The 18,381-nt window shown below is 45.0% G+C and overlaps 1 protein-coding gene across 1 annotated transcript in view; it reads left to right on the plus strand.

Annotated features, from left to right (window-relative positions):
- LOC135548118 (inactive tyrosine-protein kinase PRAG1-like) overlaps positions 1–18,096 on the plus strand; it is a 39,410-nt gene extending 21,314 nt beyond the window's left edge. Inside the window, exons 4-7 of the mRNA XM_064977408.1 lie at positions 5,233–5,399; positions 8,629–9,398; positions 13,112–13,381; positions 13,543–18,096. Of these exons, the coding sequence (XP_064833480.1) occupies positions 5,233–5,399; positions 8,629–9,398; positions 13,112–13,381; positions 13,543–14,349 (2,014 nt within the window). The 3' untranslated portion in view covers positions 14,350–18,096. The remainder of the gene's footprint in view (positions 1–5,232; positions 5,400–8,628; positions 9,399–13,111; positions 13,382–13,542) is intronic.
- Positions 18,097–18,381: the final 285 nt, after the last annotated feature.

Consider the following 18,381-nt stretch of genomic DNA (forward strand, 5'->3'; position numbering starts at 1 on the left):
ACCAGCGACACACATTTATGAGTGGATCCTACAGACATGCTGGATTCATAGAAGAACAGAAAGAGTTGCATCCCGATAGACCATGTATCGAGCTAGGAAGATCCACGGATGTACGGTGGAGTTCAAAATTAGGGTCTGTGAGTGAAGTGCTGTTACAGCTAGGTGTAATTTTTAGAGGTTCTTGCAAATTTTTCAGAGGCTTGTGGACAAACCACATTAGAAGCCGATGCCCTCTTAAAACAAATCTAGAATAAGTTTTTATTCCTGTTAGTCACGTTTAGTAAATTGTTTGAAACTAGTGATTTTGCTACGAAGGGATTACAAAGCTCTACATTATCTGTGACGGACTGTTGGTTTAATTGAAATCCTCAAAAGCAGCTTTTCTACGTTCAGAGATAACTCAGGGGGAGACTTAGTCTAGAACTTTATCAAACTGAAGAGATGATGATTAAGCGTGATATTAGATATTGGGATGTGAGCGCGTCACGGCATTGAAAACTGCCTGTAAAATTGGCAGACAGTGTAGTCACAACTTCATTAGGGAAAACATCCAGCATCAAGAGTGACAGTGACCTGAGGCAACTATGGAACAATATTCTAGACCGACAGATTACGGAGTTAAACTCAAGATTTCAAGAAGACACGTGGGATCATGCAAGCGGCAGCCTCCTTTTCCAAAGAATCCCAAACCTGCGGCCTGAAAGAGCGGATGAAGACCACATGCGATCATTATGCAAAATCAAGTGAGGATGCTGAATTCACTGTTTTTATTCAGCAGTTGAGTCGCACAATGAACATGGGAAAGAGTGACTTTTCCTCCACAATGAGTGTACTTGACAGCTGCCATGATGATATTTTCCCTAATATAAACTCTCTGTTAAGGGTCATTGTCACACTTCCAATGACATCATGCAGTATGGAGAGTCTTTTCTCAACAACTAGGATTTTAAAAAAATCATCACACATCAGTGACAAGCGCCCGACTGAACCACTTCAGTTTGCTGTCTTTAGAGCGTCAACAGACAGATCCATAGGATTATGATGAAATCCTCACCATATTCAACTCAAAGCCTCACCGTCGTGATGTAGGTCATGACTTATTGATATGTCTACTAAAGGTAAGGTACCATTTTATGGTACTACTGCCCGCTGTGGTATAAATGGTAACATCAAATATAGGCTTGTTTGCCCATCAAGATTGAAGTGCACCTGAAGATGAGTTTAATGTTGTTGGCAACTGTCTTATTTTAATATGCTGGGATAGGTCATTATTTATATATGTAACTAGGTTGCTCCAAGTACTATGCACTAGTATACAATGATTATATTACAAAATAATATATGGTGCCCATCGCAAAATAAATGTAATAAACAAATAGAAAAAATGCCTATCCAAATTTTTCTAGGCCTCTCCAAAAAATAACATCTGGTTACGCCCCTGGTGCAAACGGAACACAAAGCAATTTAACGTTGTCTTTGAGACTAAATTTCACTTGCCTATTCGGTCAGCCACAAAGCACATTCCACCAAATAGTCAATGGTTACAGATTGAGCTTTGAAGTCTGTTTGAGTACTTGATTACTCATCTAATCTTCATCATCCTCAACCACTCTGTATCTAACCCTCATCATCCTCAACCACTCTGTATCTAACCCTCATCATCCTCAACCACTCTGTATCTAACCCTCATCATCCTCAACCACTCTGTATCTAACCCTCATCATCCTCAACCACTCTGTATCTAACCCTCATCATCCTCAACCACTCTGTATCTAACCCTCATCATCCTCAACCACTCTGTATCTAACCCTCATCATCCTCAACCACTCTAACCCTCATCATCCTCAACCACTCATCATCATCCTCAACCACTCTGTATCTAACCCTCATCATCCTCAACCACTCTGTATCTAACCCTCATCATCCTCAACCACTCTGTATCTAACCCTCATCATCCTCAACCACTCTGTATCTAACCCTCATCATCCTCAACCACTCTGTATCTAACCCTCATCATCCTCAACCACTCTGTATCTAACCCTCATCATCCTCAACCACTCTTTGCTACTTGCCAAGGTCACCCTTTTCTCTGTAAACAGAAATCATGTTCTCAGTAATCTATTTCAGCCAGAGCTGTCCTTCCCTGGTCCGATTCCCTATTCCACTTCCTCTTTCAGGCATACAATTGTCTGAATTGTTTTGTTTTATTGTTCAATGGAAATGTTCATGACCTGGGAGAGAAATGTTTTTTTAAATATATGTTACCCAGTAGTAGTGGTAGTAACTGAATTTATAAAACATTAGGAACACCTGCTCTTTCCATGACAAACTGACCAGCTGAATACTGGTCAAAGCTATGATCACTTATTGGTGTCACTTGGTAAATCCACTTCAATCAGTGTAGATGAAGGGAGGAGACCGGTTAAAGAAGGATTTTTAAACCTTGAGACAATTGAGACATGGATTGTGTAATGTGTGCCATTCAGAGGGTGAATGGCCAGGAGAAAAGATGCCTTTGAAGGTGGTTTGGTAGTAGGTGACAGGCGCACCGGTTTGATTGTGTCAAGAACTGCAACACTGCTGGGTTTTTTACGCTCAACAGTTTCCTGTGTGTATCAAGAATGGTCCACCACCCAAAGGACATCCAGGCAACTTGACACAACTGTGGGAGGAATTAGAGTCAACATGGGCCAGCATCCCTGTGGAACGCTTTCAACACCTTGTAGAGTCCATGCCCCAACAAATTGAGGCAGTGCAACTCAATATTAGGAAGGTGTACCTAATGTTTTGTACACTCAGTGTATATGCTGTATGTTACAGTATAGTGCTGGTTGAAAGAGATGAAACAGCTGCTAATATTATCTTGATCTGATGTCAAACGTGCGATGATGATGTGAATGTACACTATTACTCAAACAGTCTGGCGCTGGCTAGTTATCAGAAAGATATCTACGTGAAGATCTAATGGAAGCAATGCCATGATAAACAAGGTTTCAAAGATTGTTATTGTTTGGGAAAATAACCTTTTTTATCAACTATTATTCACATGACCATCAGACAGGAGAGGTGGTGGAGACTGCGGCCTACTTTAAAGTCACCTAGGTACTAGCTAGCCATTCTCTTTAACATTCTTTAGAGTCTAAGACGTTGGGGGAGTGCTAAGCTGACATGAAAAAAAAAAAAAGGACATTGTGGATCATTTAGCTATTGGATTTTGAATTTTAGGACCCCTTTTAGGTATCAAAAAAAAGAAAAAAACAAATATTGGAAATATTTAGAAATGTACAACTAAAACCCATATAAACGCATTGAATAACACATTCATAAATGTCAAAAAGGACCGTCAAAAAAATAAATGATAAGAAACAAGGTTTTGAAAAAATATACTCAGGAATTATTTTGTTGTTTTTTTTATCAAGCTGGTGAGCCCGTAACTCACACTCCCCTCAACCCTGATGCTTCTTTAAATGATATGTGTCAACAGTTCCAGTTGTTTACTTATTACATATTAGTTGTAAGTACTGAGCTCCAAACAAATGGAGATGGATTACCCCATACACTGCAATTTTATTTTTGAAGGTGATTTATGCTATAGCCTACAATACAAATGAGACCACACACACACACACACACACACACACACACACACACACACAAAACATTGTCTATTACCATATGTCTCCGTCTCATTTCCACCGTCTCATCAGCATACGCCTTTGTTTGGTCTGACAAATGGTTGTGGGTTTTGCTCTGCTCATGTATGAGGGTACACACACACACACACACACACACACCTGCACTGCTGTTTATTGAGGGGATTTACGGTGTGATTGAAGTTTAAAGACCTAGTGGATAGAGCAATAGAGACAGTCAATCTGAGCTGAGATGAAGGATCCGGGGCTATGCTCAGTTTGACCCATTAACCAGCTAGAATGAAGCAATTGAATAGCAATGAGATTCAGATTTGCCTAGCCTGTCACTCAGCCTAATTGTACCCCATGATTAGGAAAACTACCCTCAGAGGGTATCAGGTGCTCCTTTTCATTCAGATAGGAGTTATCATGGCATGGGAAAGCAAAACATGGATTCCTCTATATGTTTAGGGTGCAGTGTAGGATGTTGGCAGGGAAATTACTCTAATGGAAAAGTGGAAGACATTTTCAAAAACGTCATTATTATTCCCTAGCTCCAGGAAGTATATGTATTGTCTCTTTTTCATGACTTGGCACTGAGAAGACTATTATTATTATTATTATTTATCTTAAAGGGAAACTACACTCAAACTATCTTTTTGGTCATTTTTTTTCATTAGTCCACTGTTGATACAGTCTCAAAATGTATCTCATGATGATCTGACAAGTGACACTTTGCTTCTTGAAAGTCCAATATCTTGAAAACCTGACTGCTGACCTGTAAAACATTTTGTCTCTATCGATTAGTGGACGAATGAACAGAATACCAAAACATTTAGTCTCTATCGATTAGTGGACGAATGAACAGAATACCAAAACATTTTGTCTCTATCGATAGTGGACGAATGAACAAAATACCAAAACATTTTGTCTCTATCGATAGTGGACGAATGAACAAAATACCAAAACATTTTGTCTCTATCGATAGTGGACGAATGAACAAAATACCAAAAGATTTTTGATGAATTTTTCCTTTAAGAAACACAGCAATTACAAGCATTCACTCAGCCAGAAGAGTGTTCCTCTCCGAAGAGGAAGTGAGACTATCTGACATTTCATGTGTTCTTGTGAAGAGTGGAGGCAGTTTACCTCATGTAGTGGCTGAACCATCTCATTTACATCCAGATATGTTGAGATATCTAGATGAGATGGAGGGGAAACTAGATGTTTGGCTCACAGAGACAATGATAGATTGTGAAGAACCGTCTCTCAGCCTGAAGCAAAACTGACAGGCAGCACAACACACACACACACACACACACACACACACACACACTCCCTGTTCGCTGAAATTACACGAGAACTAACATGTTCGGTTTAACAAGTTGTTAGAGCGAACACTGTCTGTTATTGTTGAGAGCTGCAATAGAGACATTTCGTTAGGTGTTTGTAAGCCTTGTGAGCATCAGACGGGTTTCATAACAGTGGTCCTTTGTTTTTAATGGTGGGAAGCTGTTGTGTTAACTTCCTGGTTATGGAAATTAGATAAGGCACCAAACATCCTCCCCCAGAGTAATAACCTCTGTTACGCTCTCTGCAGGGTGTCTGGTAAGATGAGCCAGAGCAGTGTGGAGCTGGACCACTGCAGCCAGCAGGGCTCTGTCGAGAGCCTGACCAACAGTCTCCGTGGCCTGGGGAGCAGCAGCCTGCCTACAGCCTCCACCGACAGCTTGCCTGGAGACTCCAACAGAGCCCTCTCTGATTCTGGTGAGTAAATGTTAAAGCCTCCTTCAACAGCTTGCCTGCAGACTCCAACAGAGCCCTCTCTGATTCTGGTAACTGTTATAGCCACCCGCCGGGACATATAACTAGGGCCAAGAGATCCGCGAGAAAACAACATTGTTTTGAGAGCAACTACACATATCATATCTGGTGCTGTTGGTATTGGTGCCCCAGAGTTGGTCCGGGGGGGGGGGGATAAATGTGGTAAGGAAAAACGTACCCTTACACCATGTGACCTGACCAGAAAAAACAAACTGTGCCTTACATTTAACAACCACCACCAACAGGAAGGAATTGGTTGGTTGTTGTTTGACATTTGCCTGATTTTCCATTTGTGGCAGTCAAATGGTTCTACTAGAAGCATCTAACTAGGTGGAAAGTGAGATCTTCATTGTAAAGGGTTTAAACACTGTTTTCCATGCTTGTTCAATGAACCATAAAGAATTAATGAACATGCACCTGTGGAATGGTTACGACACTAACAGCTTACAGACGGTAGGCAATTAAGGTCACAGTTATGAAAACTTAGGACACTAAAGAGGCCTTTCTACTGACTCTGAAAAACACCAAAAGAAAGATGCCCAGGGTCCCTCATCTGCGTGAACGTGCCTCAGGCATGCTGCAAGGAGGCATGAGGACTGCAGATGTGGCCAGGGCAATAAATTGCAATGTCCGTACTGTGAGATGCCAAGGTCAGTGCTACAGGGAGACAGAATGGACAGCTGATCATCCTCGCAGTGGCAGACCACGTGTAACACCAGCACAAGATCGGTACATCCGAACATCACACCGGCGGGACAGGTACAGGATGGCAACAACAACTGCCCGAGTTACACCAGGAACGCACAATCCTTCCATCAGTGCTCAGACTGTCCGCAATAGGCTGAGAGAGGCGACAGAGTTTTACCTCGTCAGCTCGGGGATTTGATCTAGCACACTTTCGGTTACTGGCCCAACGCTCTAACCACTAGGCTTCCTGCAGCCCCGATATGAGGTCGTAGTAACAGATATGAGGTTTATAAAGGTTATAGTAAAATAAGTAGTTTCCTCTTTTAGACTGTGTGTGTGTGTGTGTGTGTGTACGTCTGTCAGCCTTTGTTTTGAGATGTGTCATTTTCCACAAAGAGTGTGTGTGACCCTGCACGCTGCTGACCGAGGTCTGACGCACCTTCGTTTGGTTTGGCGTCACCCGTCTTCATCTCTCCATATATGGTCTAAAGCCCAGTGGATGCGGCCCAAATGGCACGCTATTCCCTATCTAGTGCACTTCTTTTGACCAGGGCCCGATACGGCTCTGTTCAAAACTATTGCACTACATAGGGAATAGGGTGCGAATTGGGACATAGTCGGTGACTCCCAGACAGTCTGTAATTGCCTCACTTCCTGGGAAGTGTTTGAAGAGATAATTATGGGACTGTGATAACTAGGAAAATAAGGGCTTTTGCCACTCCATGCATGCATGCAATCTTTCCTTTAGATTTCCCCCCTGGAAACCTACTCATTTAGTGTCGCATTGGGAGCACAGCCTATCTATGCAGCCTTTACCGTCAACAACCACACAATTATCTGTCTCTCTGGGGAAGACTGTGGAGTTTCACATTCTTTATAGGCTACTCTTTAATTCACTATTTCCTAATGGTACAGCATGGCAGACACTGTGACCATCTTGAACCTTAAATTGTGCACCAACTCACTCTAAACTTGTCACTACATCCTCCGAGGGAACGTTGAATAGATGGGGTGTGTGTGTGTGTGTGTGTGTGTGTGTGTGTGTGTGTGTGTGTGTGTGTGTGTGTGCTGACTGATATGACTAAGCCATTATAGGGAGGGCCACGGTGACAGGATGGGTGCAGCTACTACGAATAGCCTGCTGAGCTGCTGCCACCCAGTCAGATGCTGTTGGGGTGTGGATAATGTACTGTAGATTTATGGGTAGAGGGTATGCTAATGTATTTACTGTTTATCGGTACTATCAGTGATTTTCAAAGGTTATTTAGAAAGTTTTACTTCAGTGATTGACGTGGTTGTTTTACCTACCTTCATTGAATGCACTGATTTGTAAGTAGCTCTTAATAATAGTTTACAGGTGAGGGGTAATGTACTATATGTGTAAGGGGTAATGTACTATATGTCTGTAGGGGGTAATGTACTATATGTTTGTAGGGGGTAATGTACTATATGTGTAGGGGGTAATGTACTATATGCGTAAGGGGTCATGTACTATATGCATAAGGGGTAATGTACTATATGCGTAAGGGGGTAATGTACTATATGCGTAAGGGGGTAATGTACTATATGTTTGTAGGGGGTAATGTACTATATGTTTGTAGGGGGTAATGTACTATATGTTTGTAGGGGGTAATGTACTATATGTTTGTAGGGGGTAATGTATTATATGTGTAGGGGGTAATGTACTATATGTCTGTAGGGGGTAATGTACTATATGTGTAGGGGGTAATGTACTATATGTGTAAGGGGTAATGTACTGTATGCTTGTAGGGGGTAATGTACTATATGTTTGTAGGGGTAATGTACTATATGTGTAAGGGGTAATGTACTATATGTTTGTAGGGGGTAATGTACTATATGTTTGTAGGGGGTAATGTACTATATGTTTGTAGGGGGTAATGTACTATATGTTTGTAGGGGGTAATGTACTATATGTGTGAGGGGTAATGTACTATATGTTTGTAAGAGGTAATGTACTATAGTTATGTGGGTAAGAGGTAATATAGCTTTATGGCTAGAGAGGCACTGGGACACAACGCTCCCATTTATAAGAATCCGAACAGGCACCTGAGGCACTAGGTCTTCTAGTTAAACAGTAACTGACTTAACTGTCGCTAGTAATCTCCTCACTCTGCTTATTACTGCCTCTGCACTCAGTCTGTATCAGCCTGAACCCTCGGTGACCGACTGTACCTGTTCTATACTAATCCTGTTTATGGTGTGTGTGTTCACTTAAACTGACTGATGGGCATTATTTTGAACACGTTTTATCTGTGCTGTGGCAATTTGATTTGTGCTTCTTCTTTTATATATATAAGTGTGGGAAGTTGTTTGAGCAGAGAAGTGTTGATTCCTTTAGTAGTTCTCCAGTCATGTGTTTCAGGATATAAAACATTTTCTTAATGTAATATCTTCTCTTGTGTCTGTGTTACGTGTCAGTGTGATGTTCAACATGAATACTGATGTATTGCATCGCTCTCTGCAGGTTCCCATGATGCCCCTCGTCTGTCGTGCACCTCGCCATTTCCCAGAAGCCCGATGGCCTCATCCCCAGGGTCTCCTCACGCTGACCCGTTCTCTAGCAACACCCTGTCCAACCAGCTGCAGCCACCGCCCCTACCCGAAAAGAAAATGGTGAATCGCGCCGTATCCGCCCCTGACAACATGGCCGGGAAACCCTTAGTCAGGGCCTACCCCTGCTTCCCCTTCAACGGTGGCTCTGAGAGTAAAGTGTCCCGTCCTGACGTCCCATCCCTGTCCAGCCTTCCATCCTCCCCTGTGGACCCTCGGGCCATTTATTCCTCCTCTGAGTCCTTAGAGCGCTGTCACACCCCTCTGGGACACCCCCTGCGCTCCCGGACCCTGGACGAACCCCTGAAAGTTCGGGGCCGACTAGGGGGTCACAGCCGAGGCAGCATCACCACCTCCTCCTCCCCCCAGCTCAGCGCCCCCCACCTCTCGGCCTCCGGACCCACCCAGGGCTCCGGCCTGCAGCTGCAGACCCTGCTCAGTAACATAGACAGTAGAGAGGGGATCTACTCCAAGCTGGGAGGCCTATATGCTGAATCGCTGCGCCGCCTGGCTCTGAAGTGTGAGGACCACTTCACCCGCAGCCAGAAGAACCCGCTGAGGTTTGATGAGAGCAACTGGTCCCTGTTCAAATTGACCTGTAACAAGGCCAGCTGTAATGCGGGAGACGGTGTCTACTACTCTGCTGCCTGCGCCTCAGACCCATCCAACTCCTATGCAGTCAAGGTAACTGGAACACTGGCTCCCTTTCATCTCTATAGCTTTTATTAATGTAACCAGGAAGTCCCATTTAGGCTAGAAGACCACTTTCCCAATGGAGACCTGTCTCTCTGTTTTCTTGATTTTTTTGGGGGCCAAGGCTGTCATGTAGTGCTTTGATATTTTTATTTATTTATTTATTTTATTTATTTATTTATTTATTTCACCTTTATTTAACTAGGTAAGCTAGTTCAGAACACCTTTATTTAACCAGGTAGGCTAGTTCAGAACACCTTTATTTAACCAGGTAGGCTAGTTCAGAACACCTTTATTTAACCAGGTAGGCTAGTTCAGAACACCTTTATTTAACCAGGTAAGCTAGTTCAGAACACCTTTATTTAACCAGGTAAGCTAGTTCAGAACACCTTTATTTAACCAGGTAAGCTAGTTCAGAACACCTTTATTTAACCAGGTAAGCTAGTTCAGAACACCTTTATTTAACCAGGTAAGCTAGTTCAGAACACCTTTATTTAACCAGGTAAGCTAGTTCAGAACACCTTTATTTAACCAGGTAGGCTAGTTCAGAACACCTTTATTTAACCAGGTAAGCTAGTTCAGAACAAGTTCTCATTTGCAACTGCGACCTGGTCAAGATAAAGCGTAGCAATTCAACACATACAACAACACAGAGTTACACATGGAATAAACAAAACATACAGTCAATAATACAGTAGAACAAAAGAAAACAAAGTTTGTGCAAATGAGGTAAGATAAGGGAGTTAAGGCAATAAATAGGCCATGGTGGCGAAGTAATTACAATATAGCAATTTAAACACTGGAATGGTAGATGTGCAGAAGATGAATGTGCAAGTAGAGATACTGGGGGCAAAATAAATAAATGATCTGTGAGCTGCTCTGACAGCTGGTGCTTAAAGCTAGTGAGGGAGATATGAGTCTCCAGCTTCAGAGATTTTTGCAGTTCGTTCCAGTCATTGGCAGCAGAGAACTGGAAGGAAAGACGACCAAAGGAGGAATTGTCTTTGGGGATGACCAGTGAGATATACCTGCTGGAGCGCGTGCTATGAGTGGGTGCTGCTATGGTGACCAGTGAGCTGATATAAGGTGGAGCTTTACCTAGCAGAGACTTGTAGATGACCTGGAGGCAGTGGGTTTGGAGACTAGTATGAAGCGAGGGCCAACCAACGAGAGCGTACAGGTCGCAATGGTGGGTAGTGTATGGGGCTTTGGTGACAAAACGGATGGCACTTTGATAGACTGCATCCAGTTTGTTGAGTAGAGTGTTGGAGGCTATTTTATAGATGACATCACCGAAGTCGAGGATCGGTAGTATGGTCAGTTTTACGAGGGTATGTTTGGCAGCATGAGTGAAGCATGCTTTGTTGCGATATAGGAAGCCAATTCTAGATTTAATTTTGGATTGGAGATGCTTAATGTGAGTCTGAAAGGAGAGTTTACAGTCTAACCAGACACCTAGGTATTTGTGGTTGTCCACGTATTCTAAGTCAGAGGACTCTGGTGGTTAATGTTCACATTGCAATAAGTGTGGAGACTAAACAAATGGGGGGAAAAACCTGTTGAAATATGTGTCAGTCAATGAGAGACATGTCTAGTAGAGGCATCTCCCCTAATTACTGTGAGAAGAACGTCTTTGTAATCTGCAGCTCAAATTCAAACTCCCTGATTGGTCCTTACTCCCAAACTCTTATTGGACGGTGTACATTCTACTCCTCAATCAAGGTCATGCTCTTACCTCGTTAAACAATAAAACCTGTACAATGAAGTAAGCCAACATCTTAACGAGCCAAAACCTTAACGAGCTCTTATACTGCTCAGAAGACCAAAGGGATCCTCAGCCGAGCCACAGACCCTCCACGTTGGTGTGTGTCCCAAATGGCATTCTATTCGCTACATAGGGTACTACTTTTGACCATAGACTCGTAGTGCACCATCTAGGAAATAGGGTGCAATTTGGGACGTAGCCTGTGTTTGTTCTCACATCGAATAGAAGGTCCTACCATTCTCGTGTTCCTCCAGGGCATGTTCTGTACTGTAGGCTGCTGTACTGAGGAGAGAGAGGAGGGTGTTACTGTAGCCTGCTGTACTGAGAAGAGAGAGAGAGAGAGAGGGTGTGCTCTGCATTCATTTTGACTGACCTTTGTCCCAAAGTCATTAGCAATGTGTAAAAGCAACATGTAAATCCAGAGCTGTGTGTCAAGAGGCCTCGCTGCCTGAGGCTCTGTAGTCTTGCCTAATGCCTCTAGGTCCATTAATCTTTTCATGCCAGCCAGGATTTACAGTCCAGACACACCCCTGTTGTCAAGGCCTACATACAACCATCCTTACACACACATTCTTTCTCTCACACAAACACACTACCCACAAACACACATGACAGCAGCTCTGTGATGTGACTGCGTGATGAAATCATCCAGTCCTCATATTAAATCATCAATCTGTCGTGTTACAGTTAAATCACTATGGCAACTTCCCAAAAGAACCATATTCATTATCACTATGGCTACGTCTCAAATGAACCATATTCATTATCACTATGGCTACATCTCAAATGAACCATATTCATTATCACTATGGCTACATCCCAAATGGAACCATATTCATTATCACTATGGCTACGTCCCAAATGAACCATATTCATTATCACTATGGCTACGTCCCAAATGGAACCATATTCATTATCACTATGGCTACGTCCCAAATGGCACCTTATTCATTATCACTATGGCTATTCATTATCACTATGGCTCCCAAATGGAACCATATTCATTATCACTATGGCTACGTCCCAAATGGAACCATATTCATTATCACTATGGCTACGTCTCAAATGGAACCATATTCATTATCACTATGGCTACGTCCCAAATGGAACCATATTCATTATCACTATGGCTACGTCTCAAATGAACCATATTCATTATCACTATGGCTACGTCTCAAATGGAACCATATTCATTATCACTATGGCTACGTCCCAAATGGAACCATATTCATTATCACTATGGCTACGTCTCAAATGGAACCATATTCATTATCACTATGGCTACGTCTCAAATGGAACCATATTCATTATCATTATGGCTACGTTCCAAATGGAACCGTATTCATTATCACTATATTCATTTTATAGTGTACTACTTTTGACCAGGGCCTATAGGACTCCCGTCAAAAGTAGTGCACTAAGTGGGGGAAAGGGTGCCGTTTGGGACATAGACTGTGTCATATCAGGGCTCAGCTGTGTTTGTAAAAGTGGGAGAGATGGACAGGCTGCCACACTTCCCAATATAGTGCATTACCTTTGACTAGGGCCTGTATGACTGGTCAAAAGTAGTGCACTCTATAGGGAATACGGTGTCATTTGCGACATAACCACAGTATTTGGCTTTACTCGTATTAAACATGGTGAAACTCATCCATGGCTGCTTGTAGTTAGACTGGTAGACTTATGAAATTACTGTCTGTCTGCTACTACTGGATTGAAAACAAGATCTAAATGAGTGAAGGATTTAAAGCTTGTTGACAGCAAGTGGGGATAATATTCTAGTCTCTTACTTAACCAGGGAAGAAATATTTCCTCACTCTGTACATTGTGCTCTAACCCGCCCCCTCCAGATATCTAAGAGCCAGGCAGACATTTTCCTCCACATGATTATACCTGTGTTTCTATTCTAACCATGGTGTCTCTCCTCTTCTCTCGCCAGATCTGTAAGAGCCAGACCTCAGAAGCCAAGCAGGGTCACCTCTACAGCCTGTCCGTCCAGCAGACCGTCCCTCCCCACTTCAACCTCCAGCAGGACTGTGGCCACTTCATAGCCTGCGTGCCCCGGAGCATGCTCCCTGCTGATGAGGCCTCGCTGCCCCCCAGTCCCAACCCCACGCAGGGGGACAAGGAGCGTGTGGTGGTTATCACCCGGGAGGTGCCACAGCAGACTACGGCAGACTTTGTCAAGGAGTGGGCATCCGTTCACCAGGTATGATTGTGCCCGTTTGAAACATCTCATTTCATTGCATCTTATCTTGAGGAAGGCCCCCAGCGTGGAACGTTGAGATGTTCACCATTGTGGACATGGAATGAAAGATGCAATTTTGCTTTTGCCTGCCAGCGTCTCATTTGTATTTGTTTTCCCAACAGGCCCAGCCGGAGGTGTACGAGCGATGGGTCTGCTTCCTCCTGCTGCAGCTGTGTGACGGTCTTGACCATCTAAAGGAGCATGGGGTGACACATCGAGACCTTTGTCTGGAGAACCTCCTCCTGGTCCCTCACCGCCGCCCCCCGCAGGCCAACCCCAATGCCCCACACGACCAGAAGCACCTCCCCCGCCTGGTCATCTCCAGCTTCGCCAAGGCCAAGCAGCGGAACACTGAGGACTCTGCCCAAAATGACCCCCGCCTCAAACGCAACCACGCCCGCCTGGCCCCGGAGATCGTCTCAGCCGCCCAGTACCGGAAATTCGACGAGTTCCAAACCGGTATTCTAATCTATGAGCTCCTCCACCAGCCGAACCCGTTTGAGGTCAGCCCGAAACTGAAAGAACAGGACTACAGCTGTGAGGACCTGCCGCCCATCCCTCCAGTCTCTCTCTACTCCGCTGGACTCCAGAGACTAACCCGGCTACTCCTCCAGCCGGACCCCATTAAACGCATCCACATTCAGGAGGCCAAGCGGGTGCTGCAGAGCCTGCTGTGGGGCCCCCGGAAAGACCTGATGGAGCAACAGCAGTGGGGAGACAGGCTGGGCCCCGGGGAAGGGCCCCGCCACGAGGGCCTCCTCAACTGGTTGGACGTGAAGAGAGCGCTGCTGATGATGAAGTTCGCAGAGAGGTCTCTGGAGCCGGAGAGGAACGCAGAGTTAGAGGACTGGCTGTGTTGTCAGTACTTCAGCTCTGCTCATCCTCTGTCTCTGTGTCATACAGCTGAACTGCTCTACTCACTCAAGTGACTGACACACTGACCAGACAGACTGTCTGAATCCCAAATCAACCCCAAACGCCTACCCCCTAGGTACTCCTGGAGATCTGAAATGATTGGATAGGTTTGGGATTGGGGGTGACTGTGTTAGTGTGTAGAGACCATGAGCTGCCATGGGTTTCCCCTGTATCTGTCTCGGAGGATACACAGTGACACAATGTGAACCTGTCTGCTCTTCACTCAAATGCATGAAAGTAACAAGGCATCACTTACTTTCCTGTCCATTCAGCTTCTACTTATACTGTATGTCTAAAGACTGCTGTTGTTTTACTTTACTGTATGGACCAAGACACAAACCCGCTGGCAAGGAAGCGTCCCAAAAGCCCAAGCAGGCCAGCGATGGGCAGAACAGGAGTCTCTCTTGCCAGAATCCGAGCACTCTCTGTTCCACCACAGACACAGCAGCTGTGAGAGCTAAGCATGGAATGGAGGGTTGACTTAACGCAGGAAGACCTCAATTTACTTACCTATTTAGTATTGATGAACAGTCAGTATACACACCTGCCAAGACGTTTCAAGTGTTAATGTTTTATGTTGTCCTTATCAATAGGACTACTTGCCCTTTCAAACAAGGGCTCTCGTCCTCATTTATCCATGTCCAGCAACTCTTGACAAATGTTTGATTGTGCCTGTGCAGCTAGCTAATTTTGATTTGCTTTCACACATTGGTTTTATGTTACACACAGGCATTGACACTGGCGTGTATTGAATTGTGCATACACATTCATACCAGTGTGTTGAAATTGAGTGAACTGGTTCCTGAAGGTTACCTTGTCTACAGCTCAGTTTAGAGTGGTTGGTGTTGTATCTCTCCTTGTTAATCCACGAGGAGGACATGTATTGGTTAGAAAGGTGGCCATCTTGAAACCAAAGCTGTTTTGATTGGCCTAGATGGGATGGTAACCATGGAAATGATGTGACATGAACCAATCTAAAACGTGTACTGCCTAATGCCACAAAATACAGTATGCATATCATTAGTTAAGCGATACTAAGACAGCCAGTACCACCACTGCTATGGTCCCACTTACCCCAATACTTACCTTTTTTAAAGAGATACTCCGGTACTTTTGTATACTTTTAGCCAGTGGTTCAGAAAGTAGCGCTCACGAGCTAAAAGTGGTCCCTGAAAATGGCTTACTATGTCACCGTATGTGCAGATACAGTATTTGCACCACATCATTGCTCTCTCTCTCTGCTGTGTCCACTGAGCTGTTGGGCCTGCCCTGCAACCTCATTGGATAATGCTGGGCAGGCCTCTTGCGAGCTGTCACTTAAATGCAAGAGTGCTGAAACTCATTGGCTATAACTCAAATTGCTATGTGGGAAAAATGGCCCGGAACAGCTTCAATAAAAGTCACTTTCAAGCTCGGGATTTTGTGGCTAATTGAGTTATAACAGTAATTCTGTATGAACTACTCATTGACACATCCAGCCCAAAGCGGGAGGTTTAAAACATACTTTCTTAGTTGCCAAAGTCCGGAGCATGTCTTTAATGTCATCTTTAATTGTTGTTTTTGATATTATCAATTGTTACAGTGCCTTTACTTCTCCATATACATGTTATGGTGACTGAGAACCTAATTGTAAATCTTAACCCCTATGCTCCCTCTGTAATTCGTGAAACTGGATTTTCACAGAATGGTCTGGAGACGGACAGAACTTGTACATAAAGAGGTTGTAGATCAAATAGCGAGCCCCACCTCAAGCAGGTCTTAATAATTGCAATGGATAAGATCCATAGTGAAAAGGTATCTATGATATCCAATCGGTTTAACCCATAGTAGTCACTGGAGGAAGGATTTTCTGTTTTTCTCTACATCCTAAATAGTGCCCTATTCCATTCATAGTGCACTACTCTTGACCAGAGCCCTGTGTAGGGTAGTGCACTACTCCTGACCAGAGGCCTGTGTAGGGTAGTGCACTACTCCTGACCAGAGCCCTGTGTAGGGTAGTGCACTACTCCTGACCAGAGGCCTGTGTAGGGTAGTGCACTACTCCTGACCAGAGCCCTGTGTAGGGTAGTGCACTACTCCTGACCAGAGGCCTGTGTAGGGTAGTGCACTACTCCTGACCAGAGGCCTGTGTAGGGTAGTGCACTACTCCTGACCAGAGGCCTGTGTAGGGTAGTGCACTACTCCTGACCAGAGCCCTGTGTAGGGTAGTGCACTACTCCTGACCAGAGGCCTGTGTAGGGTAGTGCACTACTCCTGACCAGAGCCCTGTGTAGGGTCGTGCACTACTCTTGACCAGAGCCCTGTTTAGGGTAGTGCACTACTCCTGACCAGAGCCCTGTGTAGGGTAGTGCACTACTCCTGACCAGAGGCCTATGTAGGGTAGTGCACTACTCCTGACCAGAGGCCTGTGTAGGGTAGTGCACTACTCCTGACCAGAGGCCTGTGTAGGGTAGTGCACTACTCCTGACCAGAGGCCTGTGTAGGGTAGTGCACTACTCCTGACCAGAGCCCTGTGTAGGGTCGTGCACTACTCTTGACCAGAGCCCTGTGTAGGGTAGTGCACTACTCCTGACCAGAGCCCTGTGTAGGGTAGTGCACTACTCCTGACCAGAGGCCTGTGTAGGGTAGTGCACTACTCCTGACCAGAGCCCTGTGTAGGGTAGTGCACTACTCCTGACCAGAGCCCTGTGTAGGGTAGTGCACTACTCCTGACCAGAGCCCTGTGTAGGGTCGTGCACTACTCTTGACCAGAGCCCTGTGTAGGGTAGTGCACTACTCCTGACCAGAGCCCTGTGTAGGGTAGTGCACTACTCCTGACCAGAGGCCTGTGTAGGGTAGTGCACTACTCCTGACCAGAGGCCTGTGTAGGGTAGTGCACTACTCCTGACCAGAGGCCTGTGTAGGGTAGTGCACTACTCCTGACCAGAGGCCTGTGTAGGGTAGTGCACTACTCCTGACCAGAGGCCTGTGTAGGGTAGTGCACTACTCCTGACCAGAGGCCTGTGTAGGGTAGTGCACTACTCCTGACCAGAGCCCTGTGTAGGGTAGTGCACTACTCCTGACCAGAGGCCTGTGTAGGGTAGTGCACTACTCCTGACCAGAGCCCTGTGTAGGGTAGTGCACTACTCCTGACCAGAGCCCTGCGTAGGGTAGTGCACTACTCCTGACCAGAGCCCTGCGTAGGGTAGTGCACTACTCCTGACCAGAGGCCTGCGTAGGGTAGTGCACTACTCCTGACCAGAGGCCTGCGTAGGGTAGTGCACTACTCCTGACCAGAGGCCTGCGTAGGGTAGTGCACTACTCCTGACCAGAGGCCTGCGTAGGGTAGTGCACTACTCCTGACCAGAGGCCTGCGTAGGGTAGTGCACTACTCCTGACCAGAGGCCTGCGTAGGGTAGTGCACTACTCCTGACCAGAGGCCTGCGTAGGGTAGTGCACTACTCCTGACCAGAGGCCTGCGTAGGGTAGTGCACTACTCCTGACCAGAGGCCTGCGTAGGGTAGTGCACTACTCCTGACCAGAGCCCTGTGTAGGGAAAAGGGTACCATTTGGAACACACACGCTTCAACTTATTCTTGTTTCACCAAGAATAAATCATTGATTATGGCCTGGGGCTGCAGGCAAACAGTCCAAATTCTGTTCTATTCCACTGCTGTTATCATTATGTGAATAGAAAAGATACTGGTCTCTGTGACCACTAACACATTGATTAATGTGAGCCTCACCTGCATTCATCAATAAATTGTAAATATGTTTTCACACATGCACACCATGCTCCGTCAGTCTTTTGCTTGTGAACGGCATCAATGGATGTAATTTCTGTGTGTGTGTGTGTGTGTGTGTGTGAGAGAGATGGTGTTTGCACTTTTAAAGATATCTGCTAATGGATGGAAGAATGACTTAGTCAGAGAGCCATAAGGACATGTAAAAGCCCATGTTGTAAATGTGGTACCAAACAGTAGTTCCAGTGAAAGCATCACCACATAGTTTAACATTCCTGTTTGTACATTACACAATGTGGAGGAGCTTTCAGTCAAATTGGGGGA

The sequence above is a fragment of the Oncorhynchus masou genome, chromosome 11, assembly GCF_036934945.1.
Source record: "Oncorhynchus masou masou isolate Uvic2021 chromosome 11, UVic_Omas_1.1, whole genome shotgun sequence".
Lineage (NCBI taxonomy): Eukaryota > Metazoa > Chordata > Actinopteri > Salmoniformes > Salmonidae > Oncorhynchus > Oncorhynchus masou.